At 45.5% G+C, this 18,991-nt stretch overlaps 1 protein-coding gene across 1 annotated transcript in view; it reads right to left on the bottom strand.

Annotated features, from left to right (window-relative positions):
• LOC126285315 (transient receptor potential channel pyrexia-like) overlaps window positions 1–18,991 on the bottom strand; it is a 252,608-nt gene that overhangs the window by 182,143 nt on the left and 51,474 nt on the right. The window contains exons 2-3 of the mRNA XM_049984615.1: window positions 9,392–9,454; window positions 9,073–9,135 (exon numbers count right to left, since the gene is read on the bottom strand). Coding sequence (XP_049840572.1) covers window positions 9,073–9,135; window positions 9,392–9,454 — 126 coding nt within the window. The remainder of the gene's footprint in view (window positions 1–9,072; window positions 9,136–9,391; window positions 9,455–18,991) is intronic.

Genomic DNA, 18,991 nt, shown 5'->3' with positions numbered 1-18,991 from the left:
CATCTACATCCTCTTCCATTTCCATAACATTGTCCTCAAGTACATCACCCTTGTATAAACCTTCTATATACTCCTTCCACCTTTCTGTCTTCCCTTCTTTGCTTAGAACTGGGTTGCCATCTGAGCTCTTGATATTCATACACGTGGTTCTCTTCTCTCCAAAGGTCTCTTTAATTTTCCTGTATGCAGTATCTATCTTACCCCTAGTGAGATAAGCTTCTACATCCTTACATTTGTCCTCTAGCCATCCCTGTTTAGCCATTTTGCACTTCCTGTCGATCTCATTTTTGAGACGTTTGTATTCCTTTTTGCCTGCTTCATTTACTGCATTTTTATATTTTCTCCTTTCATCAATTAAATTCAATATTTCTTCTGTTACCCAAGGATTTCTACTAGCCCTCGTCTTTTTACCTACTTGATCCTCTGCTGCCTTCACTACTTCATCCCTCAGAGCTACCCATTCTTCTTCTACTGTATTTCTTTCCCCTATTCCTGTCAATTGTTCCCTTATGCTCTCCCTGAAACTCTGTACAACCTCTGGTTCTTTCAGTTTATCCAGGTCCCATCTCCTTAATTTCCCACCTTTTTGCAGTTTCTTCAGTTTTAATATACAGGTCATATCCAATAGATTGTGGTCAGAGTCCACATCTGCCCCTGGAAATGTCTTACAACTTAAAACCTGGTTCCTAAATCTCTGTCTTACCATTATATAATCTATCTGATACTTTTTAGTATCTCCAGGGTTCTTCCACGTATACAACCTTCTTTCATGATTCTTAAACCAAGTGTTACCTATGACTAAGTTGTGCTCTGTACAAAATTCTACTAGGCGGCTTCCTCTTTCATTTCTTAGCCCCAATCCATATTCACCTACTATGTTTCCTTCTCTCCCTTTTCCTACACTCGAATTCCAGTCACCCATTACTATTAAATTTTCGTCTCCCTTCACTATCTGAATAATTTCTTTTATTTCATTGTACATTTCTTCAATTTCTTCGTCATCTGCAGAGCTAGTTGGCATATAAACTTGTACTACTGTAGTAGGTGTGGGCTTCGTATCTATCTTGGCCACAATAATGCGTTCACTATGCTGTTTGTAGTAGCTTACCCGCATTCCTATTTTCCTATTCATTATTAAACCTACTCCTGCATTCCCCCTATTTGATTTTGTGTTTATAACCCTGTAATCACCTGACCAGAAGTCTTGTTCCTCCTGCCACCGAACTTCACTAATTCCCACTATATCTAACTTTAACCTATCCATTTCCCTTTTTAAATTTTCTAACCTACCTGCCCGATTAAGGGATCTGACATTCCACGCTCCGATCCGTAGAACGCCAGTTTTATTTCTCCTGATAACGACATCCTCCTGAGTAGTCCCCGCCCGGAGATCCGAATGGGGGACTATTTTACCTCCGGATTATTTTACCCAAGAGGATGCCATCATCATTTAATCATACAGTAAAGCTGCATGTCCTCGGGAAAAATTACGGCTGTAGTTTCCCCTTGCTTTCAGCCGTTCGCAGTACCAGCACAGCAACGCCGTTTTGGTTAATGTTGCAAGGCCAGATCAGTCAATCATCCAGACTGTTGCCCCCGCAACTACTGAAAAGGCTGCTGCCCCTCTTCAGGAACCACACGTTTGTCTGGCCTCTCAACAGATACCCCTCCGTTGTGGTTGCACCTACGGTACGGCCATCTGTATCGCTGAGGCACGCAAGCCTCCCCACCAACGGCAAGGTCCATGGTTCATGGGGGGGCATACTGGCACAGCGGTTCACAAAACTACAGGAATTACCTTGACACGCTCCTCCTCGATCCAAATTCTGACTGTCGCCAAGTCTACTTTAAATTGTCTCTTACGCACGAACAAATTTTCGATGCTCTCGTTGTTCTGGAATACCACCTCAGCATCGAACGTAAATCGGGGATCCAGCCTCAAACCCAGGTGCAGGTAATTATACACTATGTGGTCAAAAGTATCCGGACTCCTTTCTGAAAATAATTTACAAGCTAGTGGCGCCCTCCATAGGTAGCGCTGGAATTCAATATGGTGTTGGCCAACCCTTACCCGTGATTACAGCTTCCACTCTCGCAGGCATACTTTCAGTCAGCTGCTGGAATGTTTCTTGGAGAATAGCAACACATTCTTCATCGAGTGCTGCACTGAGGAGAGGTATCTACGTCGGTCGGTGAGGCCTGGCACGAAGTCAGCGTTCCAAACCATCCCAGAGGTGTTCTATATTATTCATGTCAGGACTCTGTGCAGGCCAGTCCATTACAGGGATGTTGTAGTCGGTTAACCAATCCGCCACAGACCGTGAATTATGAACAGGTGCTCGATCGTGTTGAAAGATGCAATCGCCATCACCGAACTGCTCTTCAACAGTGGTAAGCAAGAAGGTGCTTAAAACATCAGTGTAGGCCTGTGCTGTGATAGTGCCACGCGAAACAACAAGGGTTGTAAGTCCCCTCCATGAAAAACACGACCACACCATAACACCACCGCCTTCGAATTTCACTGTTATTTTACTGTTGGCACTACACACGAAGGCAGATGACGTTCACCTGGCATTCGCCATACCCGCACCCTCCCATTGGATCGCCACATTGTGTACCGTCATTCGTCACTCCACATAACGTTTTTCCACTGTTCAGCCGTCCAATGTTTACGCTCCTTACACCAAGCGAGGCGTCGTTTGCCATTTACCGGCATGTTGGCTTATGAGCAGCCACTCGACCATGTAATCCCAGTTTTCTCACCTCCCAGCGAACTGCCGCCAGATGGTTTGCGGAGTATGGATGTAGTAGTAGATACAGTGGATCCTGATGCAGTTTGTAATTCCTGTGTGATGGTCTGTATAGATGTCTTCCTAACACACATTACGACCCTCTTCAAATGTCGGCGGTCTCTGTCAGTCAACAGACGTGGTCGGCCTGTACGCCTTATTTGCTGTACATGTCCCTTCACGTTTCCACTTCACTATCACATCGGAAACAGTGGACCTACCGGTGTTTAGGAATTTGGAAATCTCGCATACAGATTATGTATGACACAAGTGACACCCAATCACCTGACCACATTCGAAGTCAGTGAGTTCCGCGGAGAGCTCCATTCTGCTCTCTCACGATGTCCAATGACTACTGAGGTCGCTGATGTGGAGTACCTGGCAGTAGGTGGCAGCAAAATGCACCTAATATGAGAAACGTATGTTTGGGGGGGGGGGGGGGGGTCCGGATACTTTTGTTCACGTAGTGTACAAATGAAATGACACCATTTCAGAGAATTTAGCGCTCTCATACAGATACGATTTTATGTATACAGACTGTAGCTGCGAGTACCAAGACCGGAAATGGAACCACGGTCTCCTGTTTACTAGGCAGTGAGAATTTGGGCCGAGGAAGGAGGTGTGTCAGGGTAATCGCTGCAGTTGTGTGACCCGCTGTGGCAGGGTGGCTTAGTGTCTAACGCAACTGCCTTGTAAGTAGGAAACCCGGGTTCAATTCCCAGCATTAGTATTAATCGGCGCTTCAGTTGATATACATAAAATCATATCTGTGTGGGACCAGTGAAGTCTCACTACCAAATAAATCTGGGACATATGGTCCCACGGAACCTCGTAGACAAATAATAAATAAATAAATAATTAAAATGACAGCATCGAAATTGGATCATGGATCATTGTAAACGTATTGCCTGACACGATGAAACACTTTTCTTACTACACGAAGTCAATGTGTATTTCCGAATACGCCATCATCTAATCGCACGGCAGATCGAAACATGCACCACTCCACATGAGGTGAAATTACAAAGGAAAAAGATAGAAGAATATTAATATGTTAAGACAAGAACAACAACTGAGGAACATTACTGCACATTATACTTTTTCGAAGCACTTTAAAACGTTTCTCAATTTTCTGAAAAGTAAAAACTATAAAAATATACTGAAGATATACATTTCAATTGGCGGTCACGGTTATTCATTCTGTGCAGCATACATTTCGTAATGTGAATCATACAGAGCTACTATAAATGATTAATTTGTTTTCAGACCTCTATATTTTTCAAATTATTAAGTGTAAACATGTGGCTGATGCATGGACAGAACCTCAAACAACCCAAGTTTACATTTTTCACTCTACTAATGTTCTGTGAGTGCCCCTATGGTCGCATGACACACGTCCAAGCGCTAGTCATCTTCTTTCCGTACCTTATGTAGCAGCTGCCTGTCAATGGTCATTGCAGCAGCAGTGATGCTTTGTTTGAGCTTTTCCAGTGTTAATAGTAACGGGATCACATATGCACGGTCCTTACTGCACCCAAAAGGAAAAATTCATAAGGCGTTAGGTCAGGCGGCCTGGGCGCATTGGTAAAAGAGCCACATTATCATCGCCTGTACCCCCCATCAAGCTATGCGGAATTTTGCCGTTTTGGTACCCACAAACATCGATGCTCCATTAAGAAGCTGCTCTGTCTTGTTGGGAGGACAAATTTTCTGACATTCTCCGAATCAGCAGTCAGTTGCGGATATAACCGCAATAGCAACATATAGAGTAAGAAGTACCCATCACAGTCTGCTCATAGAAGAAAAACCGCCCATGCAGATTCGTCTGTGACATTGCACAGAAAATATTAACCTTCGGCGAATCTCGTTCATGTACCAAAACTTCGTGAAAATTTTCAGAGCTCCCCGCCCTCATTTTGTGGCGATGAAAATTTCCAGATTCTTGCCTGTCGTGGGAAAGTGCTCTGTCATCAGAGCTACCCAAGCACGACCCAATGTCTGTACCCACAGCCTCAATTGTGCCAGTCCCTCGTCTCCTACCTTCCAAACTTCACCGAAGCTCTTCTGCGAACGTTGCTGAACTAGCACTCCTGGAGGAAAAGATGTTGAGGTGACACGGCTGAGCCACAGCCTGAGGGATGTTTCCAGAATGAAACTCTCACTCTGCAGCGGAGTGTGCACTTATACGAAACTTCTTTGCAGATTAAAAATGTGTGCAGGACCGAGACTCAAACTCGGGACCTTCGCCTTTCGCAGGCAGGTTTCCGATTTCGAGTCTCAGTCCGGCACACAGTTTCAAGCCGCCAGGAAGTTTCATACAAGCGCACACTCCGCTGCAGAGTGAAAATTTTATTCTGGAAACTGGAAGGTTGTTTCGTCGCTGTATATCAAACGATGTATATCAAAATTTTCCTGCATTATAATAAAAAACTGAAGGCACAGTCCTTAACCTTCCGGTTTTAATCGTCGAATGGCCTTGCATATTCTTGGACAGAGTTTGCTGCGGTATTCCAAGTTTGTAGCTTGCTTGGACCGTTGATTTTTTTCCACTGCTTTTCCCTCGCCTTCCCCACGGCTGCATCTGCCACATACTGTCGACCGGCAGTTTTATAATTATAGAGACAACCACCGTCCCTCAATTGTCGATAACAACACACAATGCTCTTTTTACATATCGGTTCTTTTCCATAATTCCTTCTGACTGTTGTACTGTTTTAACAGATAAACATCCCGCGTATTCTAACACACAAAAACTCTTTTCCTATTTTGTCCCATTTTTCGAGATACTGGACTCCTAACGCCAACTTTTGGGCACACTGCAAATTCAGTGAGTTTACTGTTCTATTCGTGCATCAATCATATTTGTATATGAAATACTTGGGGAATTTCCAGAATGAGATTTTTCACTCTGCAGCGGAGTGTGCGCTGATATTTCACTTAGGGAATTATAGAACTCTGAAAACGAATGACTCACTTATACTAACCCTGTATTTTTGTCGTTGATTAAAATAATTAATGACCTACGAAAAAGAAACCGAGCGAGGTGGCGAAGTGGTTAACACAGTGGGCTCGCATTCGGGAGGACGACGGTTCAAACCCCGGTCCGGCCATCCTGATTTAGAATTTCCTTGGCTTTCCTAAATCGCTTCAGGCAAATACCGGAATGGTTCCTTTGAAAGGGCGGCCCTACTAGCGTCTTCCCGCGCACATGTATTGCCTGCTCCCGGCGCGATAAATTTCGACGCCGCCAAGCGATTATCATCAGTCGCGCCTTGCAGCAGTGAGAACAACAGCTACCACCATCTGATGATGTCGAGAAGCTGCAGCGACGAAATATTGTGCGAGTTACACAATACGATCCGGTGGCAAACCCGAGAAGTGTATTTGCAACAGATTCGTCGGGAAAGCATGATAAGTCAACTCCGGGTGTATTTTGGTGACAGTCTACTTCACCACATTCACTATCTAAAACACCTAGGTGTTACACTGGACTGGACACTGTCCTACAAAAGGCATCGGGAAAACACAGCTGAAGATACGAACTAGGAACAATAAGCAGTGCCCAACAACCTGAGATTCCGCTGCTGAAAATCTGCGCACTTCAGCGCTTGGAATAGTTTACTCTGCTGCCGAATATGATGCTCCTGTATGGCTCATGAGCGCACACATACAAACATTCGACGCACAGCTCAAGAACACTATGAGAATTATCGGTGGTAAACATCAACAACCGTCGAATGATGGTCCATATTGAGCCACATTCCGCCCCCTAATCTCCATGAGTTTAAGCGCGTACAAGGCAACCCGCAACTCCCTATACACAAAGACGCGGTTATCCTAGAAAGAAACCGGCTTCGATCAAGAAAAGCCTCCATGAAAACAGCCATACAAGTGCACATATCTCATTTCAGCTTAACAGACTCATGGGAGCGGCAGTGGACAGAGGCTTGGCCTATACATTGTCAGAACTTGTCTTGTATCAGAAAGATACGCCCTCCCTACCACCAATCGTGCAGAACGTGGACAAAGATCAGTAGAATATGCACGAATCGTGGCAAAGCATGGACTTTCCTGATGGCAATGAATGACACAACTGATTATACTCAATATTTAAATACAACCCTGGAAATTATACGTGTCATTGCTTGTATTATATTTAATATTGTCTTTAAAAACAATACGATAAATACACACATTAAAAAAAATTTGCATCACCTCGGTTCCGAGAGTTCCGTAACCTGTACAGAAAATTGGAATACAGATCAACAAACTCATCATTTCCACCCTTGCATTGCTCGTGAAAACCACACACTGCATGTTGTATCACCATACAGTGAGACCTTCTGAGGTTTATGGTCCAGATTGCTGTATACATCGGTACCTCTAATACCCAGTAGCACGTCCTCTTGCATTGATGCATGTCTGTATTCGTCGTGCAATACTACCCACAAGTTCAACAAGGCAGGTTGTCCCAGTCCGCAATGGCGATTCCGCGTAGATCCCTTAGAGTGGTTGCTGGATCACGTCGTCCACAAATAGCCCTTTTTAATCCATCCCAGGCATATTCGATAGCGTTCATGTCTGGAGAACATGCTGACCACTCTAGTCGAGCAATGTCGTTATCCTGAAGGAAGTCATTCAGAAGATGTGAACGATGAGACCCCGAATTGTCGTCCATGAAGACGAATGCCTCCTCAATGTGCCCCCGACATGGTTGCACTATCTGGTGGAGGACGGCATTCACGTATCGTACAGCCGTTATGGCGCCTTCCATGACCACCAGCGGCGTACGTAGGCCCCACATAATTCTACCCTAAAACATCAGGGAATCTCCACCCTGCCCGCATCTCGTGGTCGTACGGTAGCGTTCTCGCTTCCCGCGCCAGGGTTCCCGGGTTCGATTCCCGGCGGGGTCAGGGATTTTCTCTGCCTCGTGATGGCTGGGTGTTGTGTGTTGTCCTTAGGTTAGTTAGGGTTAGGTTTAAGTAGTTCTAAGTTCTAGGGGATTGATGACCATAGATGTTAAGTCCCATACTGCTCAGAGAGCCATTTTTGAATCTCCACCCTGCTGCATTCGCTGGACAGTGTGTCTAAGGCGTTGAGCCCGACCAGGTTGCCTCCAAACACGTCTGCGAAGATTGTCTAGTTGAAGGCATATGCTACAGTCATCGGTGAAGAGAAAGTGATGCCAATCCTGAGTGGTCCATTTGGCATGTTGTTGGGCCCATCGGTACCACGCTGCATGGCGTTGTGGTTGCAAAGATGGACCTCGCCATGGACGTCGGGAGTGAAGTTGCGCATCATGCAGCCTACTGCACACAGTTTGAGTCATAACACGACGTCCTGTGGCTGCACGAAAAGCATTATTCAACATGGTGGCGTTGATGTCAGCGTTCCTCCGAGGCATAATCCGTAGATAGCGGTGATCCATTGCATTGGGTGGCCTGAGCGAGGCATGTCATCCACCGTTCCTGTCTCTTTGTATCTCCTCCATGTCCTAACAACTTCGCTTTGGTTCACTCCGAGACGCCTGGACACTTACCTTGTTGAGAGCCCTTCCTGGCACAAAGTAACAATGCGGACACGATAGAACCGCGGTTTTAGGCTGTCGGACCCCCTCCGCCTAATAGGCGCTGCTCATGCATGGTTGTTTACATCTTTGGGCTGGTTTAGTGACATCTCAGAACAGCCCAAGGGGCTGTGTATGTGATAAAATATCGGTAGTCAACGTCTATCTTCAGGAGTCCTGGGAACTGGGGTGATCAAAACTTTTTTTGATACTTGTAAATAAATATTTATTGAAGTGACTGAGTCAAGCAACACAGCCGTTAAAATTTGAATAGTACAGGGATCTGACTCTTACCCAACTGCAATAATTTATATTCATCAAAATTTAAAGCAAGCTGCTTCTAAACATAGCACAGGCACTGAAGGCTCATATCAACATCCCCCATAAGTTCTACGGAACTCCCTGAGGATCCTGCGTTTCTTTACCTTATGTTTGGCGTACTCAAGTGCTGAGTATTATACACCTGCCTGGATGAACAGTCATCATACAAAGCTTATCAACATCGAATTGAATAATATCATGAACATAATATCTGCCTCCATCAGATCCATCGTAGTTCGTTGACTCTCGGTTTTAATGAGTATTATGTCACCTGATTTGTGCACATGAACTGATTTTATGATGGAATTCAGAAGATCTCAAAACATCCTAAATTACCTACGCGAAGGGACTTGCCACGTTAAAATCTTAAAAGGCAAGTTGAGTTTGTCGTACCTGGTGAGGGAACGTCACTCTTCCTCATGTCGCCCTGTAAGGACCTCCCAGCACTGCGCCGATCTGTAATCAGAAATGCAGAGTAGCATATCAGTAGGTTGCACAGGAAATTTTTAATCTAGCACTAAAAAAACGAGCATCAATATTGCGGTAAAAGACAAATGAAGCAGACGGCGTTCAGTACTAAGCGCCGTGTACAGAGCATCAGCTCAACTTTTTTAATGCCTCTATTGTCCGAAAAGATAGTAAACGAAAATACTAACGAGAGATTCTTACTCAAACAAATTACAACGAAAATCAGAGCGGAGTTGTGTCATACCTGGTGCGGTGACGTCATTCATCCGCAGGTCGCCCTGTAGGGACTTCCCAGCGCTACGCCGATCTGCAATCAGAATGCACAGCGGCATGTCAGGATGTTGCACAGGAAACGTGCGATCTGCCACTAAAAATACGAATAATAGTATTTCGACAGAATGCAACTGAAACAGATGAAGTGTACAGGAACTGACTTACGATTTTTCTTCATAAAGATTGGTCCTACTCTGTCAAGGAACGTAAGCTAGATTACGCTAACCTAACCCTGCCTAGCTTCCCTCTGACAGCCCACCCCCGCCCTCTACCCTACCCCTACTGATAGTGATGACTACCAAGAAGCGAACAGGGAAGAGATCCAGCCCATCGTTCAATAGTTGTGCGCAAGAGTAACATGTGTTGATTATGTTTCACATTTCACCCTAAACCTCTCGTATGTAGCTGTTGTTCTACTTCTAAGTCTTCAGTGTGCCATACCAGTTGTTGGTTACATGTGACGCTCTGGAGCCAAAATGGGATGCGTATTGCTTGAGGTCATTCATGTTGTCATGTGTTACGGTGAAGTCAAGATGCGATGGAACAGTCGGTCGTCTTATTTACGAGCATCGGTTGCATATAAAAGGACATCCACACTGTAACCGTAGTGTTTATCGATCGCTTCATTGACGCAGCGATTATGAGCTTACGCAATAATTATTTAAGTTTCCAGAATGAAATGTTCACTCTGTAACGGTGTGTGTGCTGGTATGAAACTACCTGGCAGATTAAATCCGTATGCCGGACCGAGACTCTGACCTTTGCCTTTCGCGGGAAAATGCTCTACCAACGGAGTTACCCAAACAGGACACAGGACCCGTCCTCACAGTTCCAGAGTGAAAATTTCATTCTGAAAACATCCTCCAGCCTGTGGCTCAGCCATGCCTCCGCAATATCCTTTCTTCCAGGAGTGCTAGTTCTGCAAGGTTCGCAGTTAAGTCTGTGTGAAGTTTGCAATCTAGGGGATGAGGTACTGGCGGAATTGAAGCTGTGAGTACGGATCGCAAGTAGTGGTTGGGTAGCTCAGCTGGCGGAGCACTTGACCGTGAAAGGCATAAGTCGCGAAGCTGAACTGATGCGGTTTGGCAGATTTCGGGTAGGAAACAGATGTAGTCAATAAAAAATTTACGAGAGAATGTGCTTTATTTACTCCAGGATAAATCTGAAATGTACGAGGACGGTCCTTCGGGACTGTCTACGAGCTAGTTTGAAATTTGCCTTCAAGAATAAAAATAGCGCTACAGTCGCAGGTTCGAATCCTGCCTCGGGCATGGATGTGTGTGATGTCCTCTGGTTAGTTAGATTTAATTAGTTCTAAGTTCTAGGGGACTGATGACTACAGATGTTAAGTCCCATAGTGCTCAGAGCCAATAAAAATAGCTTCCATCTTCTCAATGACAACTAACAGAAAGTGCGCAGCTGAATAATACATGCCCAGTGTAGAAGGATGTAACGTGCCTTGGTGGAGTGGATCGGCTCAGTGTTAGGATAGGAACAAAGGGAAATTGGCCTAGTAAAGTATAAGTTATGATCTGAAGTTGTGTCTGAAGAGGAGACTGGATCTGCAGTTTCTAGCCTATCTCCCAGGCAGAGAAATGAAAAATATTGCGGTACACTATAGGCTTGTTTTCGGGTTCACGCTGGTCCTAAAGCAAGGGTGAGAGGTAGGTAAACTGTACGTAGATCATTTCAGCATATGGGATTATTTGAAGTTATTCAAATTTTAAAAAAGTCATAGTACTTGCCTTTTAGACATTTTTTTGTAATAATGACAAATTTCTGACTTTCTTTCTCCTTTCCTTTTTCTTTCCATTCTCGCTCTGTCTCTTTTCATTAGTTCCAGTGTTATCAGTTATTTAAGGTGTGGGATAGAATCTCTTTTTCTTTTTGTGTTATCGGTCTCCTGGCTGGTTACTCTCCTGTGCCAGCCTTTTCATTTGACAGTAGTCTTGCACCTTATGTCCTCAATTACTTGTCTTATGTATTCCAGTCTCTGTTTCCCCAGTTGTTTTAGCCCTCAATATCTTCCTGTAGTACCATCGCAGTTATCCCCTGTTGACTCTTCATGGCAGTGTTTTCCACATATTCCTTTCTTCGCCTTTTCTGTAGAGAACCTAGTCATTTCTTATCGGTACACCCAATTTTCTATATCGTTCCGTAGCACCACATCTCATCTTCCCTTTTCCACATTTCCCGTATTCCATGATCCACTACCATGCAATGCTGTGTTCCAACGCACATTCTCAGAAATTTCTTCGTCGTATTAACGCCTATATTTGATAACAGTAGCGTTCTTTTGGCCAGTTATGCCCTATTTGCCTGTGCTAGCCCACTTTTTTTTGTCCTCATAGCTTCGTGGGTCATTTGTTATTCTGTTTCCACAGTAGCAAAATTTCTCCACTTCGCCTTCTTCGTGGCCACCAGTTTTGAACTCTCATTTCTGCTACTCCTCAGTACTTTCATCTCTCTTTCGTATAAAGCACTCAATCTTCAGGTCAATAGTGGCCTACCGGGACCATCCGACAGCCGTGTTATCCTCAGTGCAGGATGCGGATAGGAGGGGTGTGGGGTCACCACACTGCTCTCCCAGTCGTTATGATGGCATTCTTGACCGAAGCCGCTACTATTCGGTCGACTAGCTCCTCAATTGGCATCACGAGGCTGAGTGCACCCCGAAAAATGGTCACCCATCCAAGTGCCAACCATGCCCGACAGCGCTTAACTGCGGTGATCTTACGGGAACCGGTGTATCCACTGCGGCAAGGCCGTTGCCCATTCTCTTCCGTATAATCTCAGTCTAAATTCTGTACTCATTAGATATTCTTCATTCCATTCAACACATCCTGTAATTCAATTTTAGTTTAGTAGGCTGATTGTGAGACATTTCTCGCTATTATCTGCTCCTCCTATTTTTGGAAATTTGTGGATGACTTTTCCGAAAATCAGATGGTGTGTCGCGAGTCTAATACATTCTACACACCAACGTAACCGTTTTGTTGACACTTCCCGCAATGATTTTAGAAATTCTGGTCGAATGTTATCGATTCCTTCCGTCTTACGTGATCTTCAGTTCGCCAAACCTCTTTAAATTCTGAATCTAATACTGGTTCCCCTACCTCTTCCCTTTTGACTCCTGTTTCAACTTCCATCACATCATCAGACAGGTGCTCGCCCTCATAGAGGCCTTCAATGTACTCTCTCCTCTGCGTTTAACAGTGGAATTCTGATTGCGTTTTAATGATACCGCCCTTGCTTTTAATTTCACCTATGGTTGTTTCGACTTTTCTACATGCTTATACATTCCCTCCAACAATGATTTCGTGTTCTGTTTTTATCACATTTTTCATGCAGCCATTTCGCCTTGACTTCCTATTACATCGTTCGTAAGTGACTAGTATTTCTATGTTCCTGATCTACCTGAACATCTGTGCTTCCTTCTTTCGTCGACCAACTGAAGTACTACTTCCATTACCCATGATTTCCATGCAGTTAGGTTCTGTTTTTCTCATGGTCATCTCCCCTTGGCAGTCCACTCCCTGAGATCCGAATGGCCTCTAATCTGAAATCTTTGGCCAGTGGAGAGATTAGCAAGACACTTTTTCACATACAGTTCAAACGACCGCAGATACACATTATATATTTGTAATTCAGTGTTTTCCATTGCCTTCTGGATCCTCGAGCCTTTGATTATTACCGCTTTGTCCGCATTTTGGGGCCAGTTTTCCATCCGAAATACAAGAGAGTGCCCTGAACCGCTGTCCGCTCCTCCGCCGCCCTCTTTGAAGAGGCCTGTGGCGGGACGACGATGAAACCGTATGCCGCAAGTCTCCGGTCGCCATTGCTGATGATTTTATTCAAAATGTAAGGAGTGGCTGGCTTCGAACAGGGAACCGAGGACGTTTTGATTATTACTCAAAGACGCTACCCATAGACGACGGGTAATCGGCTTGGTTTGATCGATTAATTAGTAGAAATGTTAATTAACAAATGCATAAATTAGTAATAGGTTATAGCTTCTTTTTAGATAAAGTAAGTGTGGAGGATCGCACACTGTCCGAAATGTCGTCTGCTGGCAGGTAGCGAGGTGAACCGTATAAAATACACTCCTGGAAATTGAAATAAGAACACCGTGAATTCATTGTCCCAGGAAGGAGAAACTTTATTGACACATTCCTGGGGTCAGATACATCACATGATCACACTGACAGAACCACAGGCACATAGACACAGGCAACAGAGCATGCACAATGTCGGCACTAGTACAGTGTATATCCACCTTTCGCAGCAATGCAGGCTGCTATTCTCCCATGGAGACGATCGTAGAGATGCTGGATGTAGTCCTGTGGAACGGCTTGCCATGCCATTTCCACCTGGCCCCTCAGTTGGACCAGCGTTCGTGCTGGACGTGCAGACCGCGTGAGACGACGCTTCATCCAGTCCCAAACATGCACAATGGGGGACAGATCCGGAGATCTTGCTGGCCAGGGTAGTTGACTTACACCTTCTAGAGCACGTTGGGTGGCACGGGATACATGCGGACGTGCATTGTCCTGTTGGAACAGCAAGTTCCCTTGCCGGTCTACGAATGGTAGAACGATGGGTTCGATGACGGTTTGGATGTACCGTGCACTATTCAGTGTCCCCTCGACGATCACCAGAGGTGTACGGCCAGTGTAGGAGATCGCTCCCCACACCATGATGCCGGGTGTTGGCCCTGTGTGCCTCGGTCGTATGCAGTCCTGATTGTGGCGCTCACCTGCACGGCGCCAAACACGCATACGACCATCATTGGCACCAAGGCAGAAGCGACTCTCATCGCTGAAGACGACACGTCTCCATTCGTCCCTCCATTCACGCCTGTCGCGACACCACTGGAGGCGGGCTGCACGACTTTGTTGCGTGAGCGGAAGACGGCCTAACGATGTGCGGGACCGTAACCCAGCTTCATGGAGACGGTTGCGAATGGTCCTCGCCGATACCCCAGGAGCAACAGTGTCCCTAATTTGCTGGGAAGTGGCGGTGCGGTCCCCTACGGCACTGCGTAGCATCCTACGGTCTTGGCGTGCATCCGTGCGTCGCTGAGGTCCGGTCCCAGGTCGACGGGCACGTGCAACTTCCGCCGACCACTGGCGACAACATCGATGTACTGTGGAGACCTCACGCCCCACGTGTTGAGCAATTCGGCGGTACGTCCACCCGGCCTTCCTCATGCCCACTATACGCCCTCGCTCAAAGTCCGTCATCTGCACATACGGTTCACGTCCACGCTGTCGCGGCATGCTACCAGTGTTAAAGACTGCGATGGAGCTCCGTATGCCACGGCAAACTGGCTGACACTGACGGCGGCGGTGCACAAATGCTGCGCAGCTAGCGCCATTTGACGGCCAACACCGCGGTTCCTGGTGTGTCCGCTGTGCCGTGCGTGTGATCATTGCTTGTACAGCCCTCTCGCAGTGTCCGGAGCAAGTATGGTGGGTCTGACACACCGGTGTCAATGTGTTCTTTTTTCCATTTCCAGGAGTGTAGCTACTCTAAGACATAACAAAAAAATGTGTATTTTTTGTACCACTTGCTTCAAAAATAAGGAAAAAAACGGCCAACGATGGAAAAACTTTTTTTAATTAAAATACCTTATTGATGTGGTTTTTGTTGTCTTAAATCCAAATGTGTATGGTACAAGTGGCAGCGAAACGAAAACGAGGCAGATGGAAAACTAAGTAAACTGTTTATCACTTGAAAAATAACTATTAATACATTTACTCGACTGTGAGACAAAAAGATCAGTGCCTTCATGGAAAAGTCTACCAAGGCGTGCACTTCTTTGTTCGAAGCAAATCGACAGCCACAAAGGCCGGCAGCTGTGGCCGAGCGGTTCTAGGCGCTTTAGTCCGGAACCGCGCGACTGCTATGGTCTCAGGTTCGAATCCTGCCTCGGGCATGGATGTGTGTGCTGTCCCTAGGTTAGTTAGGTTTAAGTAGTTCTAAGTTCTAGGGGACTGATGACCTCAGAAGTTAAGTGCTCAGAACCATTTGAAACATTTGACAGCCACAAATGTCTGTCTTCAAGGCTCCAAACATATGGACATCGCATGTGGAGAGGTCGCGACTATATGGAGGATATGTAAGTCCGTAGCGTAATCGAAACAGTCTGGGTAACATGTGGACCTGCTGTTTCCCTTTTGATGCAGAGTTTCCATAACGGGCTATTAAAATGTGGACGTCAAAAGCGTGCACTCCTTTCCGATGTAATATTTCAGAAGTAAATAGACAGTTTGTAACATTTTGTACGAAAACGTAAACTGCGTATTGTGAACAAGCACATTCGTGAATAAAAATTGTTTTCCTGTGTTTATTCGTGCAAATTATGTTACTTCAAAATTTGCCGTTTCCCTGTGCCATCCTTGACAGATTTGTGGGACACTGGGATATGACAGTGGACCGGTGATGGATTGTATGGGAACATGAGACAGACATATTCGTCGGCAGGTTTCCGAACGACCACCCGTGACCACCACAAGGGACAATCGTCTTATTGTGCATCAGTGACAAAGTAGCTCCTTTACAGCTGCGCCTGCTATCGGACGACAAGTAATGGGCTCCCTGCAACATTCTCTGTCATGCCGCATCCTTGGTTGGAGACGAAAGCTGGAGTCTCGAACGATGGCTGTCGTGTGTAGGCTGCTTCTGCGCACCTACATCACGCATACTCCCATAGCCAATGAGCATTCAGTAGCGTTCTGAGCGCTCTGCTCTGCGTGCCGTAGCTAACGCGAGCAATAAACGTCATCATAGAGAGTTGTTTAGTGAATTTATATTTCAAATGGTTCAAATGGCTCTGAGCATTATGCGACTTAACTTCTGAGGTCATCAGTCGCCTAGAACTTAGAACTAATTAAACCTAACTAACCTAAGGACATCACACACATCCATTCCCGAGGCAGGATTCGAACCTGTGACCGGAGCGGAATTTATATTTCATTTGTTGCGAGTTGTCATTGCTGATGGTGATGGTAAGTGGTAACTTCTCCATAAGCAAGGGGGAGGATAATTTGCAGTACATACGCTTCCTTAAAGCTAAAAGCATGCACATGCGCGTACCGGAACTGTCGCTTGAAATAGTCACAAATGCCATTTCCGCCCGTGCCTCGGCATGCGCGAACCGCCATCGTTCGTGGATCGGACTATAGCAGAGAATCACCCTGCGGTGTGTAGGCTGCCTTCAGTATCACAACAAGAACCGTTGCGTTTGGAGTAGTGCCGTGACCGGAATGCTTGGGCTTCTGATGAAAGGCGTCGCATTGTATTCAGTGATGAATCGCGTTTCTATACTACGCCAGGTGAAAGTCGTCAGCGAGTAAGGCGGCGACTCAGGAAGTGGATCCATTCTGCCAGTGTCTTGGAGAGGCGCAAAGGTATTCGTCTCGGGGTCAAGGTATCGAGTGCGACTTCGGGTCACTCCTGGTAGCGACTGAGGGAACTCTGGCGGCACAACTGTACGTCACAGGCATCCTGCGTATTCTTGACTTACTTCTCTGCGGCTGTATCTATCCGTTTTTCAGAGGGGTAGTACTCGCCCACATACGGCACGTATTCTAAGAACTGTGCATAATGTTGGGTTATCTCTGCGGTCAGCAAGATCATCAAATATCTACATCGACATGGATTCGGTGTAAATCACATTTAAGTGCATGATAGAGGGTTCATCGAACCACCTTCACAATAATGTTCTATTATTCCAATTTCGTACAGAACGCGGGAGGACGAAGACCTATATCTTTCCGTGCAATCTCTGATTTTCCTTATTTTATTATGGTCATCGTTTTTCCTTATGCAGGTCGGCGTAAGTACACATACTCACCAACGGAATGGAGGATTGGGGCTGGTTGGTGTCCGAGGACGCGCAGCTGCCCTTTATACGGGCTGTATGTGGAAAAGATGGACCAGTCAATACGCCTCCCTCACGGGTCGTCCATTGGGCGTCCTGATGACGGTCGCTCACGTCCCATTGGTGTCGGTGGCGCATGTCGCATCACAGCCCTCCCATGTGTCGATATTCATTCTGTAATACAGCTACGTACATCGGATCTCCCCACATCGTACCAACCAAAAGTTAAAGATTTTTACACTGCCCATATGCGTGTAGTTCTGCGTATCGTGGTAGAAACCAAGTACCCAGCTGACAACTGGCCACTAGTGTGCAAAACGAAACACCATCACTTTCTGCCAACCAAAGTGCGTGCGACATTGTATCAATTTAGCAAAAAAAAAAAAAAAAATATGCGACGAGACACCGGCTCCACGCTATTGGATTAACAAACTCCCCACTTTGCCCCTACTGCCGCCTCCTGGACATTGATGAACTTCGCTTCACCCGGCGTTTGCCGATTGACAAAGAACATCTTAGCTAGTTAGCTACGTGTTCCATCTGATGTGATTGAGCCTCGGTCTCTTCTGTATACGGACGACTGTTACTTTCCCCTCGCCAAGTATCATGCGCTTACGTGGTTCAAGGGAATAACAGTCGATTATATCTTCGGTGAAGGGGAGAAAGTGCAACTTGATTACTCGTGGTACGTGCCAAACCCTCACACCACTCTTGCACGCGCACCCAGGTAACGTACGATCCTCACAAATTATTTAAGATTTAAGAAGCGTTTTCACAACCCCTCTCCCCCCGCTGGTTGAGAAGTGCCAGGCTCAGTGTAACGTAAAGCGCAACAAAAGACAGAAAGACCTGAATTGTAAACAGTGACAAGGAAAGCGATTAGCTGATTCCAGAAACGCTGCATTCATTGAGGCATTAGCAATGCAGCATTGGTTTGTTGTAGATATTTTAGACAGTACTGATGGTCATAGAAAACGCTAATAGAACTGAACAAGAAAACACCAGTAGCACCATTTCTTGAAGAAAGATTGTTTTCGCTGAACTAGATCAAGCAACATACAAAGCTTTGTACTTTTAATGACATTTTAATTCTAAGATTTTTTCTTACAGCATTTTCATTTGTACCCATTTACTAATTTTAATGATGTAACTATACATAAAACAAATCATATACCCATGGAAACTATCCCTTGAGAGAATTTTTGTGAATAGTTAGCGGCATCGTCTGAAGAGGAATACTTCATTTCTTTTTTTTATTGTGGAGTTAAGGCGGCGGTGCCAAGTAGGGGTAGATCTGATTTTTGTTTCTTTTACTTTTGGGGCCTAAACTCAATTAGATGATAACAAAAAGAAGAAAAAAAGGTAGCGTATTCGATTACTAATCAAAAAAGGCCGAGGTCACGGTTTCGAGAGCCGCCGCATAAATTTTTAGTAATAATCAGCATTGGTTCCAAAGATTTCCAGCGAAGCGAACAGAGGTTCAGAGCGCTCTCTTGCCCTTGGGGTGGGAAACTATCCTTAAAAGAGGAAGAACGGTATGAGGATGCAGAAGCCAATAGGAACCACTGCATTAAAGATACATAATGTGTATCCACGGGATATGTGGTTTGTAGTTGAAAAAAGTGTCATAATGATCTCTCCACGCAAAAGATTCCGGAATAGTTCCCCATTCGGATCCCTGGGAGG

The sequence above is a fragment of the Schistocerca gregaria genome, chromosome 8 (assembly GCF_023897955.1).
Source record: "Schistocerca gregaria isolate iqSchGreg1 chromosome 8, iqSchGreg1.2, whole genome shotgun sequence".
Lineage (NCBI taxonomy): Eukaryota > Metazoa > Arthropoda > Insecta > Orthoptera > Acrididae > Schistocerca > Schistocerca gregaria.
This window is presented reverse-complemented; position numbering and strand designations above follow the sequence as displayed.